At 36.4% G+C, this 26,028-nt stretch overlaps 1 protein-coding gene across 2 annotated transcripts; it reads right to left on the bottom strand.

Moving 5' to 3' along the window:
• Window positions 1–630: 630 nt before the first annotated feature.
• On the bottom strand, window positions 631–14,296 carry LOC139139570 (uncharacterized). 2 transcript variants are annotated; one of them, XM_070708469.1, is made up of 5 exons: window positions 14,216–14,296; window positions 13,448–13,601; window positions 11,795–11,900; window positions 5,984–6,165; window positions 631–1,205 (listed from the first exon to the last, which is right to left on the bottom strand). In XM_070708469.1, exons 2-5 carry the CDS (start codon window positions 13,577–13,579, stop codon window positions 1,128–1,130), a joined length of 498 nt encoding a protein of 165 aa, XP_070564570.1. In that variant the 5' UTR covers window positions 13,580–13,601; window positions 14,216–14,296; the 3' UTR covers window positions 631–1,127. The 2 variants fall into 2 exon arrangements, with proteins under 2 accessions (XP_070564570.1, XP_070564571.1); XM_070708470.1 differs by having other exon boundaries at window positions 13,454–13,601.
• Window positions 14,297–26,028: the final 11,732 nt, after the last annotated feature.

Below are 26,028 nucleotides of genomic sequence, written 5' to 3'. Positions count from 1 at the left end.
CACGGGTTTCATCAGAATAAAATGACCTATTTTTAGATATGTTTTGATGATGAAAGTATTAGTTCTTGCCTAGTTTTTATCAGCATCACTGTGATAAGTAATCTAAATCTGTGGGGCCCATCTTATACAAATTCACATTGAGATTAAAGTGTACTTCGGATTACACAGGACACATCCCCTGACATGGCACTAGCCTCCCTAGGCACATGCTTATTTTCACAGTATATGATGTCCTAGGGGGTTGTTTCCAATTATTCTTTGTCTGAGGCAATCTACAGCAAGCATCCACCATCATGGGGAAGATACGACCTACCAGTCTGATATCTATGTCAAACCAGACATGAATCACGTTATCAAGCATACTAATGAACCGTTCAGGGACTAAGAAAAGTGTTTGCTTTGTAGAGGGTGTTTGGTTTATAGAGGCCCTTTTAACATAGAGTTCTATTGGAATGGGACTGGGAAAAGGGCTCAGTTTAGACAGGTTTCGAGTTTGACAGTAGACAGGGTTTGGTTTAGACAGGTTTCACTGTACATGCATAATATGATTTTCTGTACCCATAATGACACCATCATAGTGACAAAACATGTTGCAATGACACCATAATAAAACACCAAGGATTGTTTTGATGTAGTCTGTCAGCTTTATTTCTTCAACTTGGTAACTGATTTACTCTGACAATTTCTAGGTGGCGAAATGAAACATACATCACATTATAGACGATCAATTTTAATCAAAACACAATACTGCATATACTTTCTATTGCATAAGCAAATGTAGTGTTTCACAATATCATCAATTGTATCCTTTTGTCGAAATGCACATAACAAAAAGACGCATTTCTTATTCAAAAAACAAATGAAAGATGAGAATACAATTGAGCAGAGATACTGATACTTCAATCTGTAAGAATAGACTGCACAGAAATAGATGAAATGTCCGAAGACAATTGAAGAATAAAATACAAACTGGCAAGATATGAGGTTATTTGACACATCAAAGGCTATCAGTAGGCTATCTGTAATTGTTTTATTGAGATGTACAAGAGAATATCAACAGAATACACTTTGTTCCAGTATAGTTAATAAATTACTGGAAGACTTTGGAATAGTTATTCAACAGGGTGTCACTTTCTTCTACTGGATTGTCTGTCAATGAGTCCTATGGTTTCATCTTGAACACTTCCACTTGTCTTGATTTTATACTGGCGATGAAAAAGAAACATGCATGCATTAATGAACTGGTACATGCTTGTCTGCACAATTAAAGTCATATCCAGCATGTATTGTACTTAGTTTACACCTCAAGGCTACTTTATATATTTTCTGAAGGGATTATAGTTCATTAATGCCAGTCTGAATTTATTTGTCTAAAACTTTTGCTCAATTTTTGAAGAATCTGCAGAATATTTCACCTACTCACAGTCAGAATATGAATCTTCACTTGAAATATCAAAATTACAAGCTGTTTATAGTTGTTTATAACTCAAATTTATCATTTTAGTAAAATCAAAGATACAGATGAACTCCACAAAATTAGACTTGAATAAAACAGATTAATGCTTACCCCCAAATTACAAAATAATGCTATATATCAGCCTGTAAGTTTATTTCCCCTAGAGCTAGAGATGAAGTTAACTGATACCATGAAAATCTACGTTCAGTCTCCCATAGCACATGTCATTAATTTTCAGCCTTGGGCTAAAGCAGTGTTGTTCATGCTATCCTCAAAAATTGATGACAATATCTACAATTAGTTTTCTTGTATAGCTTATAGTATTGTAATACTTTTCATCAAAATTAAACCAAACTCACGGCTGATCTATTAAATTATTCTTCCTCTGACAAATTACTGTGAAGATTTTATGACCAAAGAGCATCTCTCCGTTAGCCTGCAGAGTTCTCAGGTTGACACTGAGGTGATTAATTATAGGATGGCCATTACTGCTCATCCAATCGTTCTACAATTCATCAAAATCTTCTTTAAAAAGACACGACTCAGCTCAAATTGAATGTCAGGGTACGTGAGTGCATTGGTTTACTGAGCAGGACAACAGTGTGTCTCCAACTGTGTTCCTCCAAGGCAAGCTACAGATTTAACTGTAATCTACACAATGTCAAAGACTTAATCGGTCATTTCATGCAGCGTAAGTGCATAATTAAAAAGAAATGCAGTTTATTTCTCAGCACACATGAAACATTCTTTGTCCTTGACATAAAATTGAACTACATAGCATACGTACTTTTCCTGCATGTAGATTACACAGAGTGAAAACTGATGAAGCATACATCTGATATACATTACAAGATGGTTGTTACAGCAAAGTGAATTTTTAAGATAGAAAAAACATCCTTGAGAACTCCGTATCTTATTTGCAGAATTAACTTTACCAGTTCATTCTCATATGTATACCCCAGTACAACCCTATATGTATTTTGAAATCATCAGTGCGGTGACAGTTGCCTAGTTACTAAGACCCCTGTAGGTTTTTCCAAAGTATCATGAATGTCACTTTTAAGTGATAATCTATTAATGAAACAGGGTACATTGTCACAGCAATACAATTTCTATCAAAATGCTGTTTATGTGGCAACATGCATTCATCAAATGTTGTTGCAATGTAAAATGTAATGGGTTTATTCAAGGACATGAACCTTGAAATGTTATTTCTGTTTTGTGTCCAATTGTGAAATAAGTTATGGTAAAATGAATTTGACAATTGAATTATCTTATCAGGTATTATCCGGGGTATGAGGTGGTAACCTAAGACTGAGGCAGGGTTTTGATCCACAGCACCTTGAAACATTGATGAGTGCATGCATGTACTTGTCTTGTCATATTATGTTGTGCACAAACACTGCCGTTTTTTCTGCATGGTTATCACATTCAAAATATGAAAATAGTAAGGAAAAATGAGATGGACAATTCCATATTCTTCTGAATTGGGATTTTGCTGTTTATCTGCCAACATCACTTGGATATATCATGTTACACTGGAAACAGATTTGGTGATGTCTTGTAGGTTTTCAATCATGCTGTAATCAACTAAGTGCAAGATAATCTTTGGCGGTGAAAGAAAGCTAAATTGATGGGAAATACAAGCAAGAAACGAGTCATCATTGAAGACACAGTCCCCATGCAGTAAGACTCTGGTGGTATTTTGTCAGGAAAAACTTGTGAGCAGAGGTAATTTGTCTACAATATGCACATTTAGTATCTAAGTATATGTCTCATGATGTATTCAAATTTCCAAATGGTTTGCTGTGGCCAAATATAAAATGCTGGTATAAAATGCTTTGTCCAGTAACCTGACCTAATTTGGGTATGTCATTAATCCTAGTATTTTCTACTCATTTTTGACAATGCAGGACAATTTTTTGGATTCAGATTTGTACGTGAATTCACTATTTGCCATCAACAGATGCCAAGAAATGAATAGGTTGCTTGGGTGCATTTTAGATTGTATCAATAAACAAACTAAAATGCATTATGTACTCCATGGTGTGACAGCCTTGTGCAAGGTTTGGAAGAAATCCCCTCAGGAATGTCTGAAATATCTGCCTGAACAGCCAGACAATTATGACAAAACTTGATACCATACCAATTGATACTATTGCAAAACAAACATCAATACAATATTGACATTGTCATAGGTTACATCCATGTGTTATGATCTGAAGAAATCAGTCTCGGTATGTCTGATGAGCAGTATTTAAAACAAGATACTCGGATGACAACAAATAAAACAGATACCTGGATGACAGAAAAGATGGACTTTGTCTCTATTATGGACTCATGAGATGGTTAGTACATATAACAACAGCATGAAACTAATTCGTCATTGTGATCATTAATGAGAGATATGGAATCGGTGTCAGAGTGATGTTTTTTCAATTAAACACAGAGACGCAGAGACCCTAAATTTCAAGCATTATCCTTTCACGGCTTTCTTGTATGGCAAATTCATCTCATGTTGAAATGCTAACTGTCAGTCAGCTGACAGCTGATGATGATGTCACATGAGTTACAGGACTTACATTCCACATTGAAGATCTTGGACAGTAAGATGTACCACTGACTGTGTTTCACCAAATGACTTTCATATCACCAAAGACAAAGGAAAAGTGAAGCAGTTATTCAGTAAAAACTCATTTTAACAGGAATTGGAGAAATTGCTGAATAAATGAACCAGTTGTCATTTTCCAGGACACTGAGGTCAAACAAATTTTTATGCTGTTCTTTGTTGTATGAACAATGTACTGAGTGTTTACCAGGGTACATGTATGATCAAAATGTCATTGAACTGTTTCAAAAATGTTGGAAAAAATCCATAGCACCTATGTAATGCATCCTATCCTGGATATGCTGGACAAATTCTTGGGAAAATAGAATGCTACAGAAAATTCCTCCGCAAGATATAATTAACGGTATTAACTTTATCTTGTACACTAATGTGAATACAAAAATCACTGCTGTAGTTCGGCTGATGTACAGAAACATTCCTCGTATCAAATTTCAATTCAATCATTTCAGTGGCGCCAGATGTAATGAAGGCATGTCTGAAAGACACTATAAATGTGGCATTATTCAAATCAGAAGAATAGCCACCCTGGCTAATCACCCAAAAGTTTAGTTTGTTCCATCTTATTTCACAGACAGCCCAGAGAAAGCTTTTTGCCTTAGGGCAGGTTTTGAAAATGTCAAAAGTTTTAATGATGTCAAACGCTATATTCTTTCCTATGACAACAGATGCTGTGAAGTACAATGACTTAGCTAACAAAATTCTGTCAGTATTTTTATTCTGAGTGTTACCTTTTAAATGACATTTTTTGACCATATTCCCTTTAGAATACTAAAATGCCAACCATCAGTTTATATTTAATTTAAATTTATAAATTATTGTTCAAGTTGTCAAGTCAACATAAATCCTGGTTGAAACTTATTATGGCAACATTATGGTTATATATTGTGTATTATATCATACCAGTATATTGATGGTGCAAATACAGCGATCTGATTGGTCGAGACACGAAAAGAACAGTGGTATATTGGCAATATACCACGGCTGGCATGCACGCTAGCTCTCAGCTTGAGGAAAATTCCTTTTATGACGTTCCATGCCAGAATTTCAATATACTGTATGATGTAATAGCAATAAATCACACCAAGCGACGGTATACCATGAGATTTTGACCATTTCACTTCATATATGCACTCGCTATCGCTCGTGCATATATGTCATGAACTGGTCAAAATCTCGTGGTATACCGTCGCTGGGTGTGCTTTATTGCTTAAATGCATGGCACACAATAAGTTATTTTCCATTCTGATCAAACGTGAAAATATCTCAACAATGCATTATCATCAGATGCACGTAAACATTTCATTGTTAGTCTGTCATGACAAAGTTGACAAAGTCCCTTACTGCTGTCACTCTAACCTATTTGTTAAATTAGACATCTATGGCAAGATCTATGACTATGTGGTCCTCTGCAAATCATGAAACTGAAGGAAAAAGCACAACTGTTTTAATACAATTATTGAGAATATTTTGGATTTGGAATGGAATGTGATGACAGAAAGCATGAATGTTCATGTTTTCATTCACCTTGTTACTGTGTTCATTCGGTATCCAAGTACACAATAAGACATAACTTTGGCATAAAACACAGGATTGAATCAGCTGCTGACTTGTCAAACCACAAATCATTGTTAACAACTATTACTAGCTACTACCTACTTACTACGCCAGTATTGACAATACTGAGTTGTCATTGACGGTAAACAAAGTGAATATCTCCTGATTTAACTATGCTTACAATTTCTGCTACAATCATGAATGTTGCTTCTACTATTACTATTGTCATGTTAGAAGGTATTGATACTAATGTATAGACCAAGTTTTTGAATAAATACTGCCAGTCGTTTGTAGATACACCAATTGCATTTACTGTTATTGCAGCAGGTTCTATACCAACCTACCTTCAGTTTCTTGAGTTGAATACAAGATGCCGAAGACACTGATACATCAAGTACTCTTTTATTAGTGTTACCTGGACCATGTCTGCTCTCAGTTTTATCTTTCTTTGATTTTAGAGATGACACCTTGCTGCCAACAGTGCTCCTTAGAGCTGACACCTTGCTGCCAACAGTGCCCGTCACTTCTGAAAAACAACGTAAATGAAGGAATATGCTAGCTGTCACAAGTTGAAGTCAGATAAAAATCTTGATTAGTTTGTGGGTGTTTAGCTTGTAAATTGAAATTGAATGGAAATTATCTTTCCTTCACACAATACTAATTGGAAGATTCCTGATTAAGTTGGAGTTTTTAGGATGCAGGTTTTGAGGCAGAATGAGAATTTTGGAGAATGGCAATCTTCAAAGTATATTTGCAAAATTTGCAAAACTCGCCTATTTGTCTACATATGTAAGACATGCCAGACTCTGTCGGGAAATCTAAAACTGATCAAATGAAAGTGGATTATAGGATATCTCCAGTATAGAGTAGGATCTGCAATTTCCATAAACACGTCAAGGAAAATTGTGGCTCTTCATCCCTAAATCCCTGTAAACAGCTCCACAATCACCGTTGATAAAAATGAGTTTGGGACAAACAAAGGTGGTCAAAGGGTTAAATTCCTTCACACTGAAAATGCAAAAAAGATCTTTACATTTCTCTTCACGTCAACCTCACAATATGGAGCAATCCTGTGGTACTGTTTGACAAGATAAGGCCTGTGTAAAGGCACTGAGTTGATAAAACTGATTAGTATTCCAATTGTAAGGAATCAATAAATTCCAAGAGAAACTGTCTTTATTGTAACTTATGAAAAGATGTAAACTATAGCTGTGTGTAAATGATTTGTGATAACAAACAATTCATGTTTTTTATGAAAATATAAACAGGAACTCAAGACGTTTCGTTAATTTCTTGTGTTTTATACATTCCTATCACTGAATTATTATAATTTAAATTTGTAAATTTCCAAAGAATGAGTTGGAGGTTTTGTGGGAGTACTAAATTCAACTCAGTCCAAATAATCACATAATCTACATTGGTATCTACATTTTGAATAGTTTTTACCAAACTTGTCTTCATGACTTCCATATGTAATGAAATAATGTCATGTACATGAACTCAATGCCCTATGACAGCCAAATGATTGCAATCAAGTGGGCAGGATCAGATGCGACAAACTTCAGGTTATTCATAATAATACCATATTTCCAGAACCAGCTCATATGACACACTAAGACTAATAAAAATTCTAATAGAGTGAAGAATTAAAAGCAATCGCTATACAATATTTCCAAAAAGCACTATTAAGATGCACATAGACAACGCAGCACCAATTAAAGAATTTTCACTCTATTCCAATCTTAGACATACCTGCTATCTAAATGCTTGGTTGACATAACAAATATTAAAAAAAGAAAACATTAGGCTCTTCTTGTAAACATTATATTATATTATAAGATGGAAAGTGATATCTTACTTGTTTTGATAAATGTGCCATGCCATTTGATCTAGATTGCAGGAATACACATGTAATCTATGTTATGTTGTTGACAACATAGCAATGAAGTCACACGCATTTCGTGCTCATAGGAAAAGAAATTGTACAGTTTTTATCATAAACTGTACATGCATGCCAGAGTTCCATGAATATTCCAAGCAATTCTTGGAAAGGTAACTTTATTCAATGGAAGAAGTAATTTTGACTGACTCAATTCCCACAGGGTCAATCATAATAGACTTCTTGACACATACAGTTTCATCTTGTACACTGATAATGTTTATCATTAAGTGACAATTTTAAATGAAGTGTTGGTATTTTACTTTCTGTATTATCATCAGTGTGCCAAAGTAAAAATATATGAAGTTATTGAAACCCAAAGGCAATAATCTGATAGCGTTTATTGATGTACATGTTTCAAGTCATAGCATGATGTCCTTGAGGAAAGTTTGACATCAGTCAAAAGCATATGGTGAATATGGAAATTAGGATTATAGATAAGTGAAATGGCTGTTACAGTCTGCTATAATTGACTGTTGGTCAGAGAGTGAGATACACAACAAAGCCATGGAGTCTTGTACCCATGGCAATCTCAAAATAATCAGCTCAGTTTGCAGCTGCCATTCCAGGATAATGACTTGTTCTCTGGGTAATAGCCTTCCCTGAAACCATATTTTACTACATCCCAAAAGACATTAATGCCGATGCTATAGTCATTATGTTTTCACTCATATAGTTCAAAATAACTGGGTTGAGAGATAGTCTACGTGTGCTTTTATCATATTTGAAGAAAATCATGATTGTAATCAGTATAGCAGGACTGACATATAGATGCATACACTGCTGGAAACCAATTTATTCATGTGAGTTGACAAGAAAAACGAAGCAACGATTAGGGACAGCAACCTAAGCTGTTCATAAAAAGAGCTATTCACAAGTACTTTCACGGCAAGCTAGCCGTAAATTTCCTCTCAAAACAGCAGGCAGGCAAATTTTACATTTGCTTTACAGCAAACATGGAAAAAAAGCCCAGCAGAAGGTAGGCAGGAAGCAGGATTCAGTCATTTGCTGGTTTTAATAAAACAAAGACAATGTGCTTAGTAGTTGGCAACGGCTCTTGTACTGGGAGACAGTGTGCCTTCTAACAAAAGAGATTTTAGGAAACTTTTGTGTCAATTGAAAAATTTGTGAAATTTTCTTGAGTCACAATGTATAATTTCCTATTCAACTGAAAATTTTCTTGCATTACACTGTTACAGAAAATATTCATGAGTGATGGCGCACCAAATAGGCTTAGGGACCGTCTCAGATTGTCGCAGAAGTTCAAAAAGCAAAATTCATTCGTTTAGGGGGGGAGGGGGTTTGACCTCCATTCAATTAGTGAACTTCACTTTCGCACTTTTATTTTGTGATCACAAGTTTTCGTGTTTATTTTAAATAAAAGAAAAACTGCACACTCATGCCAACAAATTTGTAACTGTTTCCATCTCGTTTGTGCCCCAAACACAATTTACCGATAGTAACATTGTATCCTAAACCTTTCATCTATCAAATTAAACAAAGACAAAAAGTATCATTTTTTAAAATGGGCTGTTTATAAGCGTCTGCTCTAACCACTAGATGTCTTTATTGTAACTTGTTATGCACCTGGTCATAGTCGTTTTAATATGATTGAACATGCCTGGGCCCACTTGTCAAAGTTTCTCGCTTATTTACCGCCCCTACCAAGTACAGATTGCGTGTTCACAAAGACAAAGAACAGCACAAGAGATGCAAAAAGGGAAAGTAAAATAAAATGAAACTTTTATGCGGTAAAATGCCCTGTTAGTACTCAAATCTGATCGATTACTTTAATTGTAATGTGGCTATAGCAAAATGCAACATTGTACTCTCAGGCAGACATGAACATTTCGCACTTTTGAAGTTTCGTTTAGGGGGAGGGGGGAGGGGGTTCTGATCTAAACGAAGGAATTTCGTTTCTTGAACTTCTGCGACAATCTGAGACGGTCCCTTAGAGGGCACACTGCTGGGAGAGACTAATTATATGTGGAGCTCTTTTTCATGGTGAGTGGAAATTGGGAAATACTAATGGGCATGACTCCAGGAAGGAGAAAAATCAATTGATAACGACAGAGCAGTTGCAAACAGCTTACACTTTCCATCCAAATTTTAATTCAAACAATCTTAATGCTTTAAATGTAAACACATCTTCAATGATAAGTTCATGGAAACGGCTCATTGAACAACGTTTCTGTAGCAGAAGGTAAAAGTCAAGTGAAAACAAAGAACTGGGTGAAAACTGCACATTTCCTTGTTCTCGTAACGATAGACTGAATATAGGTTATGTGACTATGGATGGGTGAAAATATCATCATGGTAAATTTATCTGATCTACATGATGTGCTGTTTCTGATCTTTACTTTAAAGCAACCTCAAGTATGAGCAGTGTCTCCGTAAAGACTGAAAACATTTGCTAGATCCATTGTAACTTTTCAGTTGTACATTTCCTTGAGATAATGCTTGAAAGCTTTATCTTTGTTGGAATTAAAACAATCTGAATTAAAACAATCTTTCTTGTTTCAAACTAAATATTACAATGTTCAAAAAGTTTACAAGGGACATAAAACTTAAGGTGTAGTGTTGTTATGAGAGTTAGTGGTAACTTTTGATGATTTTCTCACCAAAGTACATGTATTTGTTGTATCTGTTTTACTCCGTAAAGCATTTTAAAACACTAACTACAGCTTATCAATACAGTGTCTATGGGGAGTAGAACAAGAAACTGTATATGACATTAAGAGCAAAAATATTGATATAAAATAATCAAAAGTTATAGACACTGGCCCTTTAAGGAGAGACTCATTTACACTGTATCTGTTGGCCATTTAAGTTATAATGTGCCTTCATGACAGATATTCAGACTCTCAAAATTTTTTAATAGTTTTGTGGTCTATTACCTGTGGGCTCCTCTTAAGGCTCTTGCAACAAGAACAATTTTCACCGTCATAATTTTTCAAAAATTTTATTTTTCCCCATAGAGTTGACACTACCGGTAGAATGGTGGCCATTTTGAAGTTAAAATACATGTATAAGAAATGTTAGGTAATATGTTTCTCTAGAACCAATTTGTCTCTCTAGAACCAAACTTTGCACAGCGACCCCTGATTTTTATTCTAGATTCAGTAAGAAACTGGTTGAAAGTTCATTGAGCAAAGACTGAGCAAAAGTTATAATCTTTCAGTTTTGTGTACGAACTTAAGGCATCTTATTACTACTTAGGCATACATATTTTTAAAACTGGGCCCAAAATGGAAAAGTGTATTCAAAGGGAAAGGTTGGTCCACAACTATGGGCTCACAATAGCTTGGTACTTCATGTTGACAATGGCGATTTTTCTCACTTCTAAGAGATTCCTTTTCAGAAATGACATTAACAAACAAAAGTAGCAAGGTTCAAGTTGAGAAACTTATTATTTTTAAGTTGAAAATGCATTTCCTATTTATGATTTTAAGAGAGATGTAACCCATACATTTTAACAGAAGTTGTATAGAGGGTTCTGTGATCAGAAACACTGTGAAATTCAGTGGCTACAGGGAAGAAACTGTTAGGCTACTCACAAACACATGTTCTTTGGTCAAAAAAGCTGTTTCTAATAAAGACCTTTTCATACTGGGCCTTTTCACATAACATGTACTGAAAAGCAATAATATCCATGGATACAAATTCTGAAATTGTGTTCAGTAAAGTTCATACAGGAACTCATGCACACTGTATACATGAAAACAAAGGTGTAAAAACGTAAATTTTCTTTTGGTTTGTCACATCACTCACTATTCTTTAAATACTGAAAACTTTGGAGTAAAGATTCAATTTGTACTACTAGTTGACAGATATTTACAGAAAGCAGGAGAGGCAGTGCAGCGCCATTAACAAATGCTGACTATTTGGAAGTACTTTTGTTTTTGACACACCTCATATGACCATAAATCAACACACTTGGCATACAGATAACGGCAGCAGATGGTTGTGTTATGATTTCTTTACATTCAATCACTTAACGAAAGCAGTAAGGTATTATTCTATGTCAAAGAAAGTGAAAGAATAGTGTGTGTTCTTCATAGTGTTGATGTGAAAACACAGTAACAGATACCAATATTTCACCAATAGCCTTGTCTTTATGATAAGAATTTTGTCCCATACAAATGGTAACTTAGAATGCTTATAAGTGCTCTGAATTTCAAAGAGTTTCATGAATGTGAAATGAATGGTATTTTACCTTGTTCACTGTCTTCTTGAAGTAACTTATATTCCTTCTCTCTGAGATGTTGTATACTTTGCTGAGTTTTGAATATCAAATTAAGTACACCCTGGACCACTTCAGGCTGAAAGTTCAACAAATACCACTCTTGTAATATACTTTAGCATACACACATTATGAGGGATGTGACAAATCACCCTGCCGATTGGCCTCTGACCTACATGATTTCCAACCTATTTGAGCACATTAAAAATTTTCTTGAAATGTTTTGTGTCAGCCCTATGCCAAGAAACATAGTAGGTAACACTGTCTTGAGTCAAAGAGAGCAGTGTTGCAGCCATGACAGGCCCTTGCGACAATGTCACCAAAACAGAACCTGTTGTCCTGCATTCTCGCGCACTGCAGGACACGTGACCTCGGGCACACTCATGAGTCGACTTTGTTCAATGGGTGTAGCCTGCAAGTAATATCTGTTACTGAAGATGACCTTTGTGAACTTTTGAAGCTGTGTCAGATTAAAGGTAACTAAAACACTGCACTTGGTTGTAGTCCAACTGAGCTCTGATTGGAGGCAGAAATGGTATACTGTTACAATTGCCTGAAATTAAAGCATAGCAACACGGTCCCGGTAGTTTGAATTTTGTTTTGTGAAACTAAAATAATACAAAATTTGATTGACAACTGATGCATGTTGTCCCCAAAATGTGCAAAAATGTCCCCAAAAATAAATGGTAGCGGGACAGTCCCCGATTTTACAATTCCTGGCTGCAACACTGAAAGAAAGTACTTGTTAATAAGTAGTACATCAATTTGGCATAGAGGACGTGATGCTGTACAAGCTGATCAGCAGCAAAGCAGTCGTGTACAACACGGTCCCCCAAGGGACCGTGTGTACAACAACCATGACAAGTCCTGTGTTTAAATTTCAACCCGTTTGAAGAGACAAAATTTATGCCAAATGCAAGCCATAAGACATGCAATCTCAATGTATTAGTTCAGTAGGCAGGGTTGATGCAACATATAAATGAAAACTTTGGACAATACTACTTTCAAACTGCATTGTTGCAATATTTAGATGTGGACAGAATGTCACCTACTCAAAAGCTAATTGAGGATAGTATTGAACTGGCTGTTACCCGTTCTGTCACAAACATTCATGTCCAATCTTGACAAACTTTAGACTGTCAAAATACCTGTTAGTGTTACCAATGTGTTTAACATCCTTGTATTGTCAAAATGTTCTCTTTTGAGGAAAAAAGTGGCAACATTTCCTTTATAGGTTTTGTTATTTCTATTGATATATTATGTTCTCTGTCTAGTTATGGCTTTTCAGTTAAATAGATTAATTTCTTTAAAAAAATCTTTCATTTAACAGAACTTTTCTCTCAATTGAGACAGGACAGTTCATGTATGACCTGCAGACCCTGCATGGAAGTACCTATATGTGGTAGCTACATGCTAAATGCAATATGAATAAAATTTATCAGTACTTTTGACTTAGCAGATTTACATATTATTTTTCTGATAATCTCACACACGGCCAAATCACCTCAAGACTTTTTGATGCTCCAGAGAAATGTTGGAATATTCAAAAAAATTTTGTCTGGTAGTTTGCAGTCAATTTTGTATGAAAGCAATAATAACAACTTTGGTAGATGGATTGTAACCTACCTTCACCTTGTGTTTGTATTGCTTGCCTGATCCTTTTTTGACTTCATTATCAGGTTCATTGAACTCATAGACATCAAAGGTGTCTTCCGTAGAGTCGGTCAGTCTCTCATTGTTCTTCATAATCTTTGGCATGGCTTTACACTCGGATTCAGGCCTATAATATAAAAGACATAATAATATCAGTGATTTGTCAATATGGTAGTATGGAATACCTCAAGGCAAGCTGCTGTCCCACTTGTAACAGTTGTGAGTGTATATCAGCCACTTCTTCTTCCATCTTTTACAACATTGAACTTATAGAGTACAAATTCAAATAATTTTTGTTTAGATGGCAGGCCATTTTTCTCTGCAAACAACCAATGCAAACGTTTCCAGAATCAGCCACGCACGGACAGTTGTCAAGCAGATGCCAGTTCAAGCGCTGACATAGATGTAGATGATCCTGGCCCTCGACACGTTTTGTAATAATATTCCTTCAGTCGCTAATTTAGCATGTGATTTTATGAATAAAATCAAAACAAATAGTTAGTACATGTAATATATGTGTTATCCCAATATCATGCTCATCTGCAAAATTTTTGTACTGTTCACTGCCGCTCCGACCATTCTGTGAAGAACTTCAAAAAGGCGAAGCCTGGTCGAGCGAGCTCTGCATGGCAGCGTCACTTTTGGAAAAAAAATAATTAAAAGTTATCATAAATTGTGCCGAACTACACAGTCACGTCACTCGAGGAAGGCAATAAAACTACTAAACGGCAAGAAACTAACCAAGGTTACTTCGGTGAACTGTCCCAAAACAGCAGCCGCCAGACGACACCTGTTACGCCACCATTTTGAGCAACAATGTGCAGGTGAATAGCGCCCCCTACGGTTAATTGTGGATGAACATGCAAACACCAACTTACCCAGTCACTCAGAATATGAAAAAGCAGAGTAATCGCAGAGTAACATCAAGACGAAGCGAAATATAATCAGTGTGATACTGAATAAATAAACTATGTTAACTGAATTGATTTACTCGATTTTGCAAAAAATAGCAAAAATGGACCGAGTAAAAAGAGAAATAAAATAAATGCACATTGGGTCACGGTCCGGGACAGTGATTGGGTCAAATATGATAGTGTATTGTTGTGTTTCTTATGACACCTAAATTACTTTTGAAACAACAACAACAACACAATAGTTATGTTCGTTGAATTTTATTGGTAAACAACAATAACACAATTGATATAAACATAAACAACAATACAAACAACAACAACAACAACAACAACCAGATCTCTGGGTCCCCTGTGTAAGTTGTACTTTGTGCATTTTCGTTAACACCTCAATTTAGACAATATGTCTACTTCGCGTAATGCCAATTCTTCAAAGCAAACCACTGTATAACAAAGCAGTAAGCCTGAATGAGTGCCCAGTCATACAACTAGTACTCAACTCATAGATATCGCTCTATAGCGAGCAACTTCAGCAACACCCACTTCGACTTCTTTCGTCATGTTCTGTTTTGAACAACGAAAACAAGACGGGAAAGAGAAAAGAAACGGCTAATGGACTGGTCAGTTTCTTCAGCCTAGGGGGGGGGCCGGTGGATTCATGGGGGGGTCACCCTGTTTTGACTTTGGTGATAGGGGGGTCACCATGTTTTGAAATGCCCAATAGGGGGGGTCAGTGTGTTTTTGAATTTTGACACAGGCTCATCATTGCCTAAAATGCTAGTGTCAGCCACAAAATTCATCATTCAGTTGTATTTTTCGGCGCGCCCTTCGGGCGCGTAACTTTAATAATCAGTCATATTTTCAGCACGCCCAACTTTAACATATCAAGCATACATACATCAGAGATATCTGTATGTTCAATATTTTTCAGCGTGCTCTTCAAGCTCATTACTTTAATATATCATACATCTTTCAGCATGCCCTTCAGGTGCATGACTTTAATATACAAGGCATATATATCAGAGATATCAGGATGTTTCATATTTTTTGGCGCGCCCTTCGGGCGCCATACTTTCAGAGATATCTTGATGTTTGCTAAGTGAAAGTGTACCATTATGAAATCTGCATTTCATATGAAAAGGATGACAAATTCCTGATACTTTTCTGTTCTCTGTGAGAATTCAGTATGAGAAAGCAACATGCACAAATATTTCACAATATATATTTGATACAGTGACTTATTTTAGAGATAGAAAAATGACAAGATATCTTTCCTTCTCATTGATGCAATTATTTTCCTTTGTTTCATAGGTTTTCTGTAGAAAGATGCTTTTTTATGAACAAAATAACAGTTAAAAAAGGCAGTTTTTGTCATTATTAGCTGTGCTTTTATGGTTTCAATGTTACACAAGAAAAGGTCCTCTCAGACACTGTACACATCAGATTTGGCTAAAAAAGCTCTCTATGGCTCTTCAGTAGATTTAATTGGATGGTTGGCAAGTCTTAACACCCATCAAAGTTTTTGATTCACTGCTTTTTCCTCTTTGATATTAATGATTGACATCCATTTCTGTACAACAGTTCAGGACATCTGGTTAAGCAGAGAAAGTGTGAAATACATTCACAGCTCATTCAAAATACAGCTCATTCAAAATGTACTGTGACACTTTGAAATTCCTATCTTACAACTGACATGTCAACAATTTCACTAAAACATAGAATGACTATTTAAAATATAAATATATGTAAAATGTAAAATATAATATATATATATATATATATATATATATATATATATATATATATATATATATATATATATATATAATTTATGTCCATCTTTTGTTTTACCTTTGTCGCGCCCGGGGGGGGGTCACCCTGTTTTAGAAATTTGGAATTGGGGGGGTCGCCCTGTTTTCAAAATTTGGAATAGGGGGGGGGTCAGCCACTTTTTGACGTCGGCAAAAATAATCCAACGCGCCCCCCCCCCCAGGCCGAAGAAACTGACCAGTCCCTAATTTGTTCTGTTTAAAACTCTACAAGTGGCTTGGTCAAGTATATAAACAGGATATTCGCCATTTTTCAGTTAAATGTCTCCTCTGCTGAAAAAACCTGGACATGGAGAAGCCTCAATTACATACAAATCCAGTCGGCTCACCACAGTGTCTCTGTCTTGATGAACCTAGATGAACTCCCTCTATTGTCGCCATCGTATATGCGTCTATGAACATAGATAGTAGAGGGGATTACTTTCTATCACGGTGTGGAGGGACCGTGTTTCGATGTTCATGTACACTCCATACATATTCAATTGTGGTAAACGAGAATGAACAAGGATCAAAGATAAACATCAGATTATTGCGTATTCTAGATACTTTTTATATCGAAATAAAATTGGAGCGGTAGAATATGTTATATGCTTATTTATGGAAGATTATCTGTACGAAAGGTTTTGTGTCGGCCCTCACGTTTTCACACTTAAGTACGAGAAAATGTCTTCTGACTTTCGAACTTTTCCATCATGAAATTTTGTAATCGTTTCTTGAACTTCTCAGCCGTTCGGTGAAACCAATGGTATAGAGCAGCCCGTTACGGTGAAACCAATGGCATAGAGCAGCCCGTTACGGTGAAACCAATGGTATAGAGCAGCCCGTTACGGTAAAACCAATGGTAAAGAGCAGCCCGTTACGGTGAAACCAATGGTATAGAGCAGCCCGTTACGGTGAAACCAATGGCATAGAGCAGCCCGTTACGGTGAAACCAATGGTATAGAGCAGCCCGTTACGGTGGAACCAATGGTATAGAGCAGCCCGTTACGGTGAAACCAATGGTATAGAGCAGCCCGTTACGGTGAAACCAATGGTATAGAGCAGCCCGTTACGGTGAAACCAATGGTATAGAGCAGCCCGTTACGGTGGAACCAATGGTATAGAGCAGCCCGTTACGGTGGAACCAATGGTATAGAGCAGCCCGTTACGGTGAAACCAATGGCATAGAGCAGCCCGTTACGGTGAAACCAATGGTATAGAGCAGCCCGTTACGGTGAAACCAATGGTATAGAGCAGCCGTCAGGAAAAAAAATGCGTGTCTGTTTCTGATTGAATAACACAGTGTGGATAATACAGACTTCAAGCAATTTTCCCTTCAAAACCAGGCCAGTAGAACATTTGTTTTAACAATTTGTCCATTAAAGGTCTCTTCTGATGTATACAATACGTCTTCTGAAGGGAAATCAAAGCTCAAATAATCACCAAAAAATCAGTAATGTTAAAAGCAGAAATGTTTATTGACGTGAACCAACTTGACAGAGCAAATAACTTTGCATTATATAAAGACATAAATGAAAATTTGAAGTAATATGTTGTATATTCAAAATGAGGTTAAGCGTGGCAATAATATAAAAGAGAAATCGCTAAACTTTAGTTAATGATGTGTCCCATATCCATGACTTGTTATGCTATACGTAGATCACTGTTCTGCATTCATGTGTTCGGCATTAGCTTGGGCTCATCATGTACAGTGAAGAAAGCTGTAGTGCCTCTCTGTTTCTTAGTTGATCGAGAAATTTCGCATATTGACACAAGTTCTCATCCATAAACTACTTTTTGTTCCGCTCTGATAGAACCAAAGATGGAGGGCGGTACGTAATCTGGTTTTGTCATGACTACAACTTGTCTTTCCTCTCTAAGTCTCATCTTTTCAATCTCGATCTGTTTGATGTACATTCCAATTCTGTTTAACTCGGGACTACCTCTAGCACCGCCGTATGCAGGAAAGTTGAGACAGCTATCTGCAAGGAGGGTTTCTTCTTCGTCGATAAGTTCTTTATAGAAGGAAATGTTCTCTGCAACTTCTCTCTCCAGTCTTTCTCTTTGCATTGTTTCCTGACCATCTGTGGCATGTCTCTGTCTTCTGAAGATGGACAGAAAACGTCGGCGGAACGACTTTTTTCCTTTTCCATTATTTTGCATATCGTCACCAGTTTCGCAGTCTTCCTTCCAATCACTCCAATCGATCCAAGGTTTAGATTCATCACCTGACTTTGCAATAATCGCATCCTCACCGTTCGTTACTTTGTGATGAAGCGACTTTCCGATCGTCACCTGACTGTCGGGTTCGTTTTTAGGTATCTTCTTTGATCTTGGTGATCGGAAGAGCCTTCTAAGAAACTTCATCGGGTTGCGTTTCTGTCTTGATTTGACGGTACTGGATGCAGTCAAAGCCTTTGTGACAGGACATGGAATTTCACCATCGCTAAAGATCCTTGGATGTCTCTCCATGGTGAATCGTTATTCTCCTAACAACTCGTGACTTTTCGATCGATTGAAGACAAACTGACAACGTTTCTGAGGATTCTTAGCAAAAAACAACCGACATTTGCAGTGAAGCTGATGTTTGGAATGTTTTGTTGCTAAGAATTTGAACATCAAACGTCAGACGCACTCAACATTACCGCGTTTTCGTTGGCAAGGGAACCCTTGTACGAACGACATCGTTCGCGCTGTTCCATATCCTAGAAACCACAATGAACTTAACGCGTTCTCGAAGCGCAGTTCTGCTTGCTTCAAAAGTTAAATACACACACCTTATCCACAAGTTTCACAAGCAAAGAAGATGCAGTGGTATCCTACATTAAACACCTTGAACAGTTAAAACTGATGAAAGACAAGAGACAAAAACATATTTGCAACAGGTGGAAAAGTGTATATCGATTATCAAATGTACACAAATGCAAGAGTATTGTTAGTTTTATATTGAAAAAAATTGTGCATATTCTCTCATAGACTACCATGTACAGTGAATCAACATTTCGGTGAATGAAAATTCCAATATCAAATTTCTGGCACAACCATGGACTTATAACCACTCTAGTCTAATCAAGAACATTAATATCTATAATCAAGTGTACATAAATGCACAGAGTTACCTAATTTTGTATTGAAAAAAAAAATATTTATAGTTTCATCATAGACTGCCATTTATAATTCGAACTGCATTATAATGGGAATAATGTGTATCAGGAAGGATATGAAGCGAACAATGAAAAAGTTTATTTCATAGATAAACCAAGTATCATTTATAAAACTCAAAAATGTGATTCCTCCACACCAGGTGTTAACGAAAACCCTATTTTTCCGTTTCCTTGCAAGGACCCTGCCATCAACGATCCCTGGGACTATGTCAGTTTGACCGGGCCTGTGTCTATGGATACATTGTTTGTTTTGCTATCGGACCCTGTAAGGCAACATTTGCTCATCTATCTATCTATCTATCTATCTATCTATCTATCTATCTATCTATCTATCTATCTATCTATCTATCTATCTATCTATCTGTCTGTCTGTCTGTCTGTCTGTCTGTCGGTCTCTGTCTAGCTGTCTGCCCTGGCTGTCTATCTGCTTGTGTCTGTAGATCGTAATGGTTAATGGAATGCTGATAAGTAGAATCATGAAAGAAAGCGGTGTATGTATTTATCGATTGATATAAGTATTTCATTATTATTTTACCGCAGGTCCAATACCATTTGTGTTGGTTGCTGACATCTGGTCACAAGGGCCACGACCGGCATCCATGAGTCTTTCCGTTCAAGTTAGTTTGTGGAGTAACTTTATAGTAGGACTCACCTTCCCTTTCATACAGGTTACGGTCGAATACCTCTTTGACTGCTATATCTCACATCCCCTAAACTCTTCCTTCAGAATGTCAAAGCACAGACAGTAGGGGGGAGGGGGAGGAGATTTTCCCCTGTACTGTCTATAGTCAAAGTTATGTGTTGTGTGTATCTGCATGGGGGTACGGTTGGGGTTTCACCGTGTTATTTTCGTGCGAGGAGGAACGAATCGTTGACAAGTTTGAGGATCGAAATAAATGCCATAAGTCCTTATTGTCACAAAAAGTCATCTTTTTTATCAAACTTCAATTAGTCGGCAAAGACCGAAACTGAATACTGCAGATGAACGGGTGTCGCATTACACTACGTGAATCTTATGTCGTTTGTATTTGTTTCGTCCTATCCTTCTTTATTTGTATTTATCTTTCGCTGCAACTTTAACTATAGGCAAAAGTTTTATTGTTCCAAGCAAGTCGTTAATAACTAACTAACTTACTTACTTACTAACTAACTAGCTAACAAACTAACTAACCAAATAACCAACCAACTAAATAAATAAATAAATAAATAAATAAATAAATAAATAAATAAGCAATCAGATGAATGAATATAGGTTCGATAAGGGACTGACATTTTTCGGTACAAAATATGCGTGGGCTTATTTTGTTAAACTTCGCCGACTTGAACCAAGTGCCAAAAGTGCGTTCATTGGAATAGCTGTCAGCGGGCATAGCCGTTGAGCATCGGAAAATAGGCGAGGAATGTTCTTGGTAAAGGTTTGGCTATTGCAACAACTAAAATTCGATGATTAGAAAATCGGGAATTTCTCGACAGATATTTTCGATAAAGAGCTGACAATTTTAGAAAAAGTGCGTGAATTGAGATGTGAGGTGACAGGGGAGCAGGGTAACTGAAGTGTCCGACGAAAGACTGATAATCTTCCGCACCAAAAGTACGAGTATTTGCATGTCGGGCGGTGGCAATTGGACGACAGGTGCGCATAGTAAAGAGCTGACAAATCTCCCGTAACTAAGGTGCGTGGATTTCAATGGCAGTCAATGGGCCGCCGGGGACAGGTTTACCCGCAAAAAGGTTGACAGTTTCCCGTACAAAAGGGGTCGATCGTCATCCGTACCTAAAGTGCGGGAATTTCAATGGTCATAAACGGGTTGATGCCGACAAGTATGCCGGTGCAGTACTACCAACCTCCCGTCAGAAAATTAAATAAAGAAAAAAAAATCAATATTGAAGTAGCATCCTTTTGAATACTTCAAGTGACTGTGGAGAGCTTTGTTGGCTAGATTTGCTGAATGTAAGGTGGAAAAATGACTTTCTGATTTTACTACTGAATGACAACCCTAGACAAAAGAACATTGCCCCCAAAGTTTGGTGAAGGCTTTTGTTTTAATGCAAATTATTGCTCAGTAAAGAATGCCAAGATGCAACGATTGTGGGAAGACATCTGGTGTTAGCTTTGTCAGGGGGATTTATTTCTGTTTAAAAATGCAAGGAGAAACGTTTTTCATCAAAACCGAATGCAGCGATACCACTACAAGTAGACCAGACACTGAGCAACAACACCGAGATGGACCAAAAACTGAATGAAATCAACAGACAACTCGCCCGCCTGCCATCTGTGGTCAAAGATATTCAGGAAATCAAATCATCGCAAACTACAATTACAAAGTCACTTGAATACTTCAACACTCTGGTAGAAGAAATGAGAGTTCAAATTATCACCGTACAAAATGACAACAAGCGATTACAACACAACGGAATGACGAACTGATACAACGAATGTCAGAAATTGAAAAAGCCAAGAAGATCAAAATCAGTACAGTAGGCGCGAGAACATTACATTGAAATCCATGGCATCCTGCAGACTCAGAATGAAAACACGGACGGCATAACATTATCAGCGGTGAAATGCATAGAACCAGGTATAACAATCGACGACATAGAAGTAACACATGGAATTGGAAATCAAGATAGGAGACAAGACGAACCACGACATCGACCCATTATCATCAAATTTGTGAACAAAGAATGCGGGACAAAGTATACAACGAAAGAAAGAAGTTCAAGGACATTACTACGGACAAACTAGGATACTCAAGCGGAAATAAAGTATACGTCAATGAAAATCTAACACCCTGTAAACGTAAACTGATGAAAACTGTAAATGACAAGAGGAAAGCGTTACGCTATAAATATTTATGGACATACAACGGTAACAGGAACAGGGTGCTGTGTCTGTCGTCATCAGAAATGAAGCTGATTTAAATAAAATCAAGTAAGTTTGTGTAAAATTTAGTTGAGAAAAAGTAAGCTATTTTTAATGAATATACAAGTTCCAGATGTAGATCTTTTCCAGGTATCTAGCGATACCTACTGTATTTCACATTTCAATGAAACGCTTTCTAACAGACAAAATGCCCTGTCAGTCTCACATGTTAATGTCAGATCTTTCAACAAACATTTCCACGACTTCACTCAAGTATTTCAACAGAGTAGCCTATTAAAAACACTTTTAAGGTTATTGCTTTGAACGAAGTCTGGCAAATTCATTACAAAAACATGTACAATCTGCAAGAATATAACTTAGAATTAAGATGCAGAGATCAGCAAACAATACATTATTGGTGTTATTTGCAGACCACAAGATGATGATACAGCTTTGTTCATAGAAACTCTTGACAAGTTTTTGTGTCAAATTAATCGTAAATACCAAGGCTGTGTTTTACTTGGTGATTTCAATATTGATATCAACCAATTCTCTAATACTGCTGATAAGCTTATAGATACTCTTTCATGTTTAAACTGTGAACAAGTAATTAGAAACTCAACTCGTGTTACTCAAACTTTAGAAACCATAATTGACCATATTTACAGCAATATCTGTGATAGTTATATTGACGCTGGTGTAATTTTTGCTGACATTTCAGACCATTTTCAAGTTTTTCTATTTTTGAAAACATTTGGACACCATCTTCAGAGTCAAGTCATACCCTCCCAAGGGATTTTTTAAACTTTAAGAAAGATGATTTCACAAGGGACCTTGAAATAGAATTATGGGCAGATGTTCTTTGCCATGAAAATGTAAATACTGCATATCAGATTTTCTGTGTAAAAATTTGTGACATCATTTCTAAACATGCACCACTTAAGTCTGAGGGTAAAAATAAGAAAATGAAGAATAAGCCTTGTATTACAGGCGAAATTCGTAAGTTAATACGTATGCGACACAATTTGTATGTCAAATTAATTAAGAATAATTTTAAGGAACCATTTTGAGTAATTATAAGAAATATAGAAATACTTTGGCAAATACTTTAAAAAGAGTCAAAAAGCGTTATTTAGCAAATCTGCTAATGGCCAATAAGAGTAACACAAAAGAAATGTGGGGAATTATCAATGAAATCTTGGGTAAACAGACTTACAAGAAACTCAAAGTTCCAAATCAAAGCACTGCTACTTCTGAAGGTCATACAGTAATATTTTCCCAGCTGAGTGATATGGTAGAGCATTTTAATGATTTTTTGTTCAAATTGGTGAAAATCTTGCTAGCAAAATAGATATTGCTGCTGGCACAAATTTCACAACTAATCTGCACACTCCATTTCAGCGTTCCTTTTTTATTCACCCTGTAACTGAAAGTGATGTTGTCAATACCATTGCATCTCTTGATACCCGTAAGGTGACTGGCCATGACTACATAAATGAAAGGCTTGTGAAAGATGCAATTTCTGAAATATCTAAGCCACTCTGTCATATCATAAATTTGTCGTTTTTAACTGGGGAATAAATTCCCAATGACTTAAAAGTTTCAAGGATCATACCAATATACAAAAAGGTGATGCAGATGGTGTGAGTAATTACAGGCCGGTTTCCATATTACCAGTCTTCAGCAAAATTTTTGAAAAAATTGTAAATAAACTGATGCTATATTTTTTATCAGAATAATATTTTATATGAACACCAATATGGTTTTCGCAAAAATTAGCTTATCTCAACATCATTTAGAAGAAATTGACAAAGGTAATATTACAACTGGTATCTTTATAGACTTTTAAAAAGCCTTTGACAATATAAATCATGATATTCTGTTGTCTCAGTTAGAGTACTGTGGTGTCAAAGGCTTACCTTTGCGATGGATTCAGAATTACTTGTCTTCTAGAAGTCAGTTTGTCAGCATCAAAGGTGTACATTCTAGCAAAAAAATCTATTTAATATGGCGTTTTCCAGGGATCAATCCTAGGGCCTACGTTGTTTCTTATTTATGTTAATGATTTCCCTTGTTCCTCTGATGTTCTAGACTTTAGACTGTACACCGATGACTCAAATCTATTTCACACAGTACAAAATACTTCCAAATTGACTTGAACCTAGTTTCTAGCTATTTATCAGATGTGACTTATTGGTGCGATGCTAACAGGCTGACAATAAACTCTAAAAAAACTAAATATGCAATCATAAAAAGTAATAGAAAAGACTGTGTTTGTGACTGGTCACTCCGAATGAAAAATGAAATAATAGAAAGAGTGGACTGTGCATCTTTTGTAGGGGTAACTATAGATAGCAATTTATCATGGAAACATCACATTGTACAAGTCAGAATGAAAATCAGTAAGTTAACATGTGTGTTCTTAAAATTACGTCATGTAATACAGCTTTTCACTCTTGTATTTAGACTTGGTTCACGTCGGTGAATATCTGGAAACAAATTGTATCAATAGTTTCCCTTGTGTCTCTCCCATTTCATACAAACCTACTTGGAATTTAGCAGCCAAGGCCCCAGGCCAGGTTTTCCTTCCGATGAATTGCACGCGTTACCTTTGAGTCTGCGCAGTACATGAGTTAGTTTCTGCCGGGAGAAACTCCCCTGTATAGCGTGCACCCCACTAATTGCGTTCACCCCACACGTGTTTCACATGAAAACACAACACAAATCATCGCGTTCACCCCACTCATATATTCACAAATCACAGACTTGAACCAAGTCTAACTTGTATTGTATACAATTCTGTTGTTCTACCCAAATAATGTATGGCTTGGAAGTCTGGGGAAATACTTATCCTACTTATTTGAATGATATTTTTCTGGTCCAAAAAGATGGTTATTAATGACCCTTGTGATTATAGCGCAAACTCATCACCACCTTTTAAGAAACTGGGTATTTTAGATATTTTTTAAGCAACAAAATTACAGCTTGCAGTTTTTGTACATGATGCTTTTTAAATCATAGACTACCAGATACTTTTAAAGATTTTTTCCTTTCGATTCGACATACGTATAGCACAATACAAAGTGTTTGTAACGATTTAGCCGTACCAAAATTTAGACACAAGGCAGGTGAGTTTACTGTAAAATATGCTGCAACAAAGTTCTGGAATGACAGACCCAGTTATATAAGAGAAATATCTGGCAGATATCGCTTTAAAAATGGAATATAGAAATTATCTTCAGAACATTCTCAGCAGCCATTAATGTACATTGTATCCATTGGTTTTCGTTTTCACAAATATTTCCATTTTGCAAATTTTGAAATGATTTCTTTTTAACTGTTCAAGTATATGTCACATACATCTGCTTTTTTGTTTTCCTGAGAGCTGAACATCTCGTTGCTGGGCTACTGATCGAAAGGTTAATTTGCACATTCTATGTAATTTCAGTCATAATAGTCAGCCCATACTGTGCATTTGATAAACAATCAGGTACTGAAGTGAAACCGATTAGTTGCAGACAACTATTTTTCACTCTCGTTTTCCCAGACATGTCTTGATACTTTTATATGACTATTCTTGTAAGTGTTGTTTTTTTACACTTTGGAATGGGAATAAAGCATATTTATTATTGTTATTATTTAAAAAACCAAGTTCTAACAGAAGCGATGTATGTTTGTCGAGCAAATGTGCTCGGTAAAGGTTTAGCGATACCGACCACTAAAATTGGCGAGGACTAGAAAGTCGGGCGGCGGGAATTGGCGACAGGTGTATCCGATAAAGAGCTGACAATTTTCCGTACATAAGAGC

Source organism: Ptychodera flava, chromosome 9 (genome assembly GCF_041260155.1).
Source record: "Ptychodera flava strain L36383 chromosome 9, AS_Pfla_20210202, whole genome shotgun sequence".
NCBI classification, from domain to species: Eukaryota; Metazoa; Hemichordata; class Enteropneusta; family Ptychoderidae; genus Ptychodera; species Ptychodera flava.
Note: the sequence above shows the minus strand (reverse complement) of the source record. Positions and strands in the feature narration are given on the sequence as shown.

What these genes read in the sequence shown, in the direction of transcription:
- LOC139139570 (XM_070708469.1), bottom strand. Translation starts at nt 13,579, where the DNA reads ATGCCAAAGATTATGAAGAACAATGAGAGACTGACCGACTCTACGGAA. An exon ending in AATACAAACACAAGGTGAAG is followed by an intron (nt 11,901 to 13,447) that starts GTAGGTTACAAT and finishes TTGAACTTTCAG; the next exon opens with CCTGAAGTGGTCCAGGGTGT. An exon ending in TCAAGAAGACAGTGAACAAG is followed by an intron (nt 6,166 to 11,794) that starts GTAAAATACCAT and finishes GTTGTTTTTCAG; the next exon opens with AAGTGACGGGCACTGTTGGC.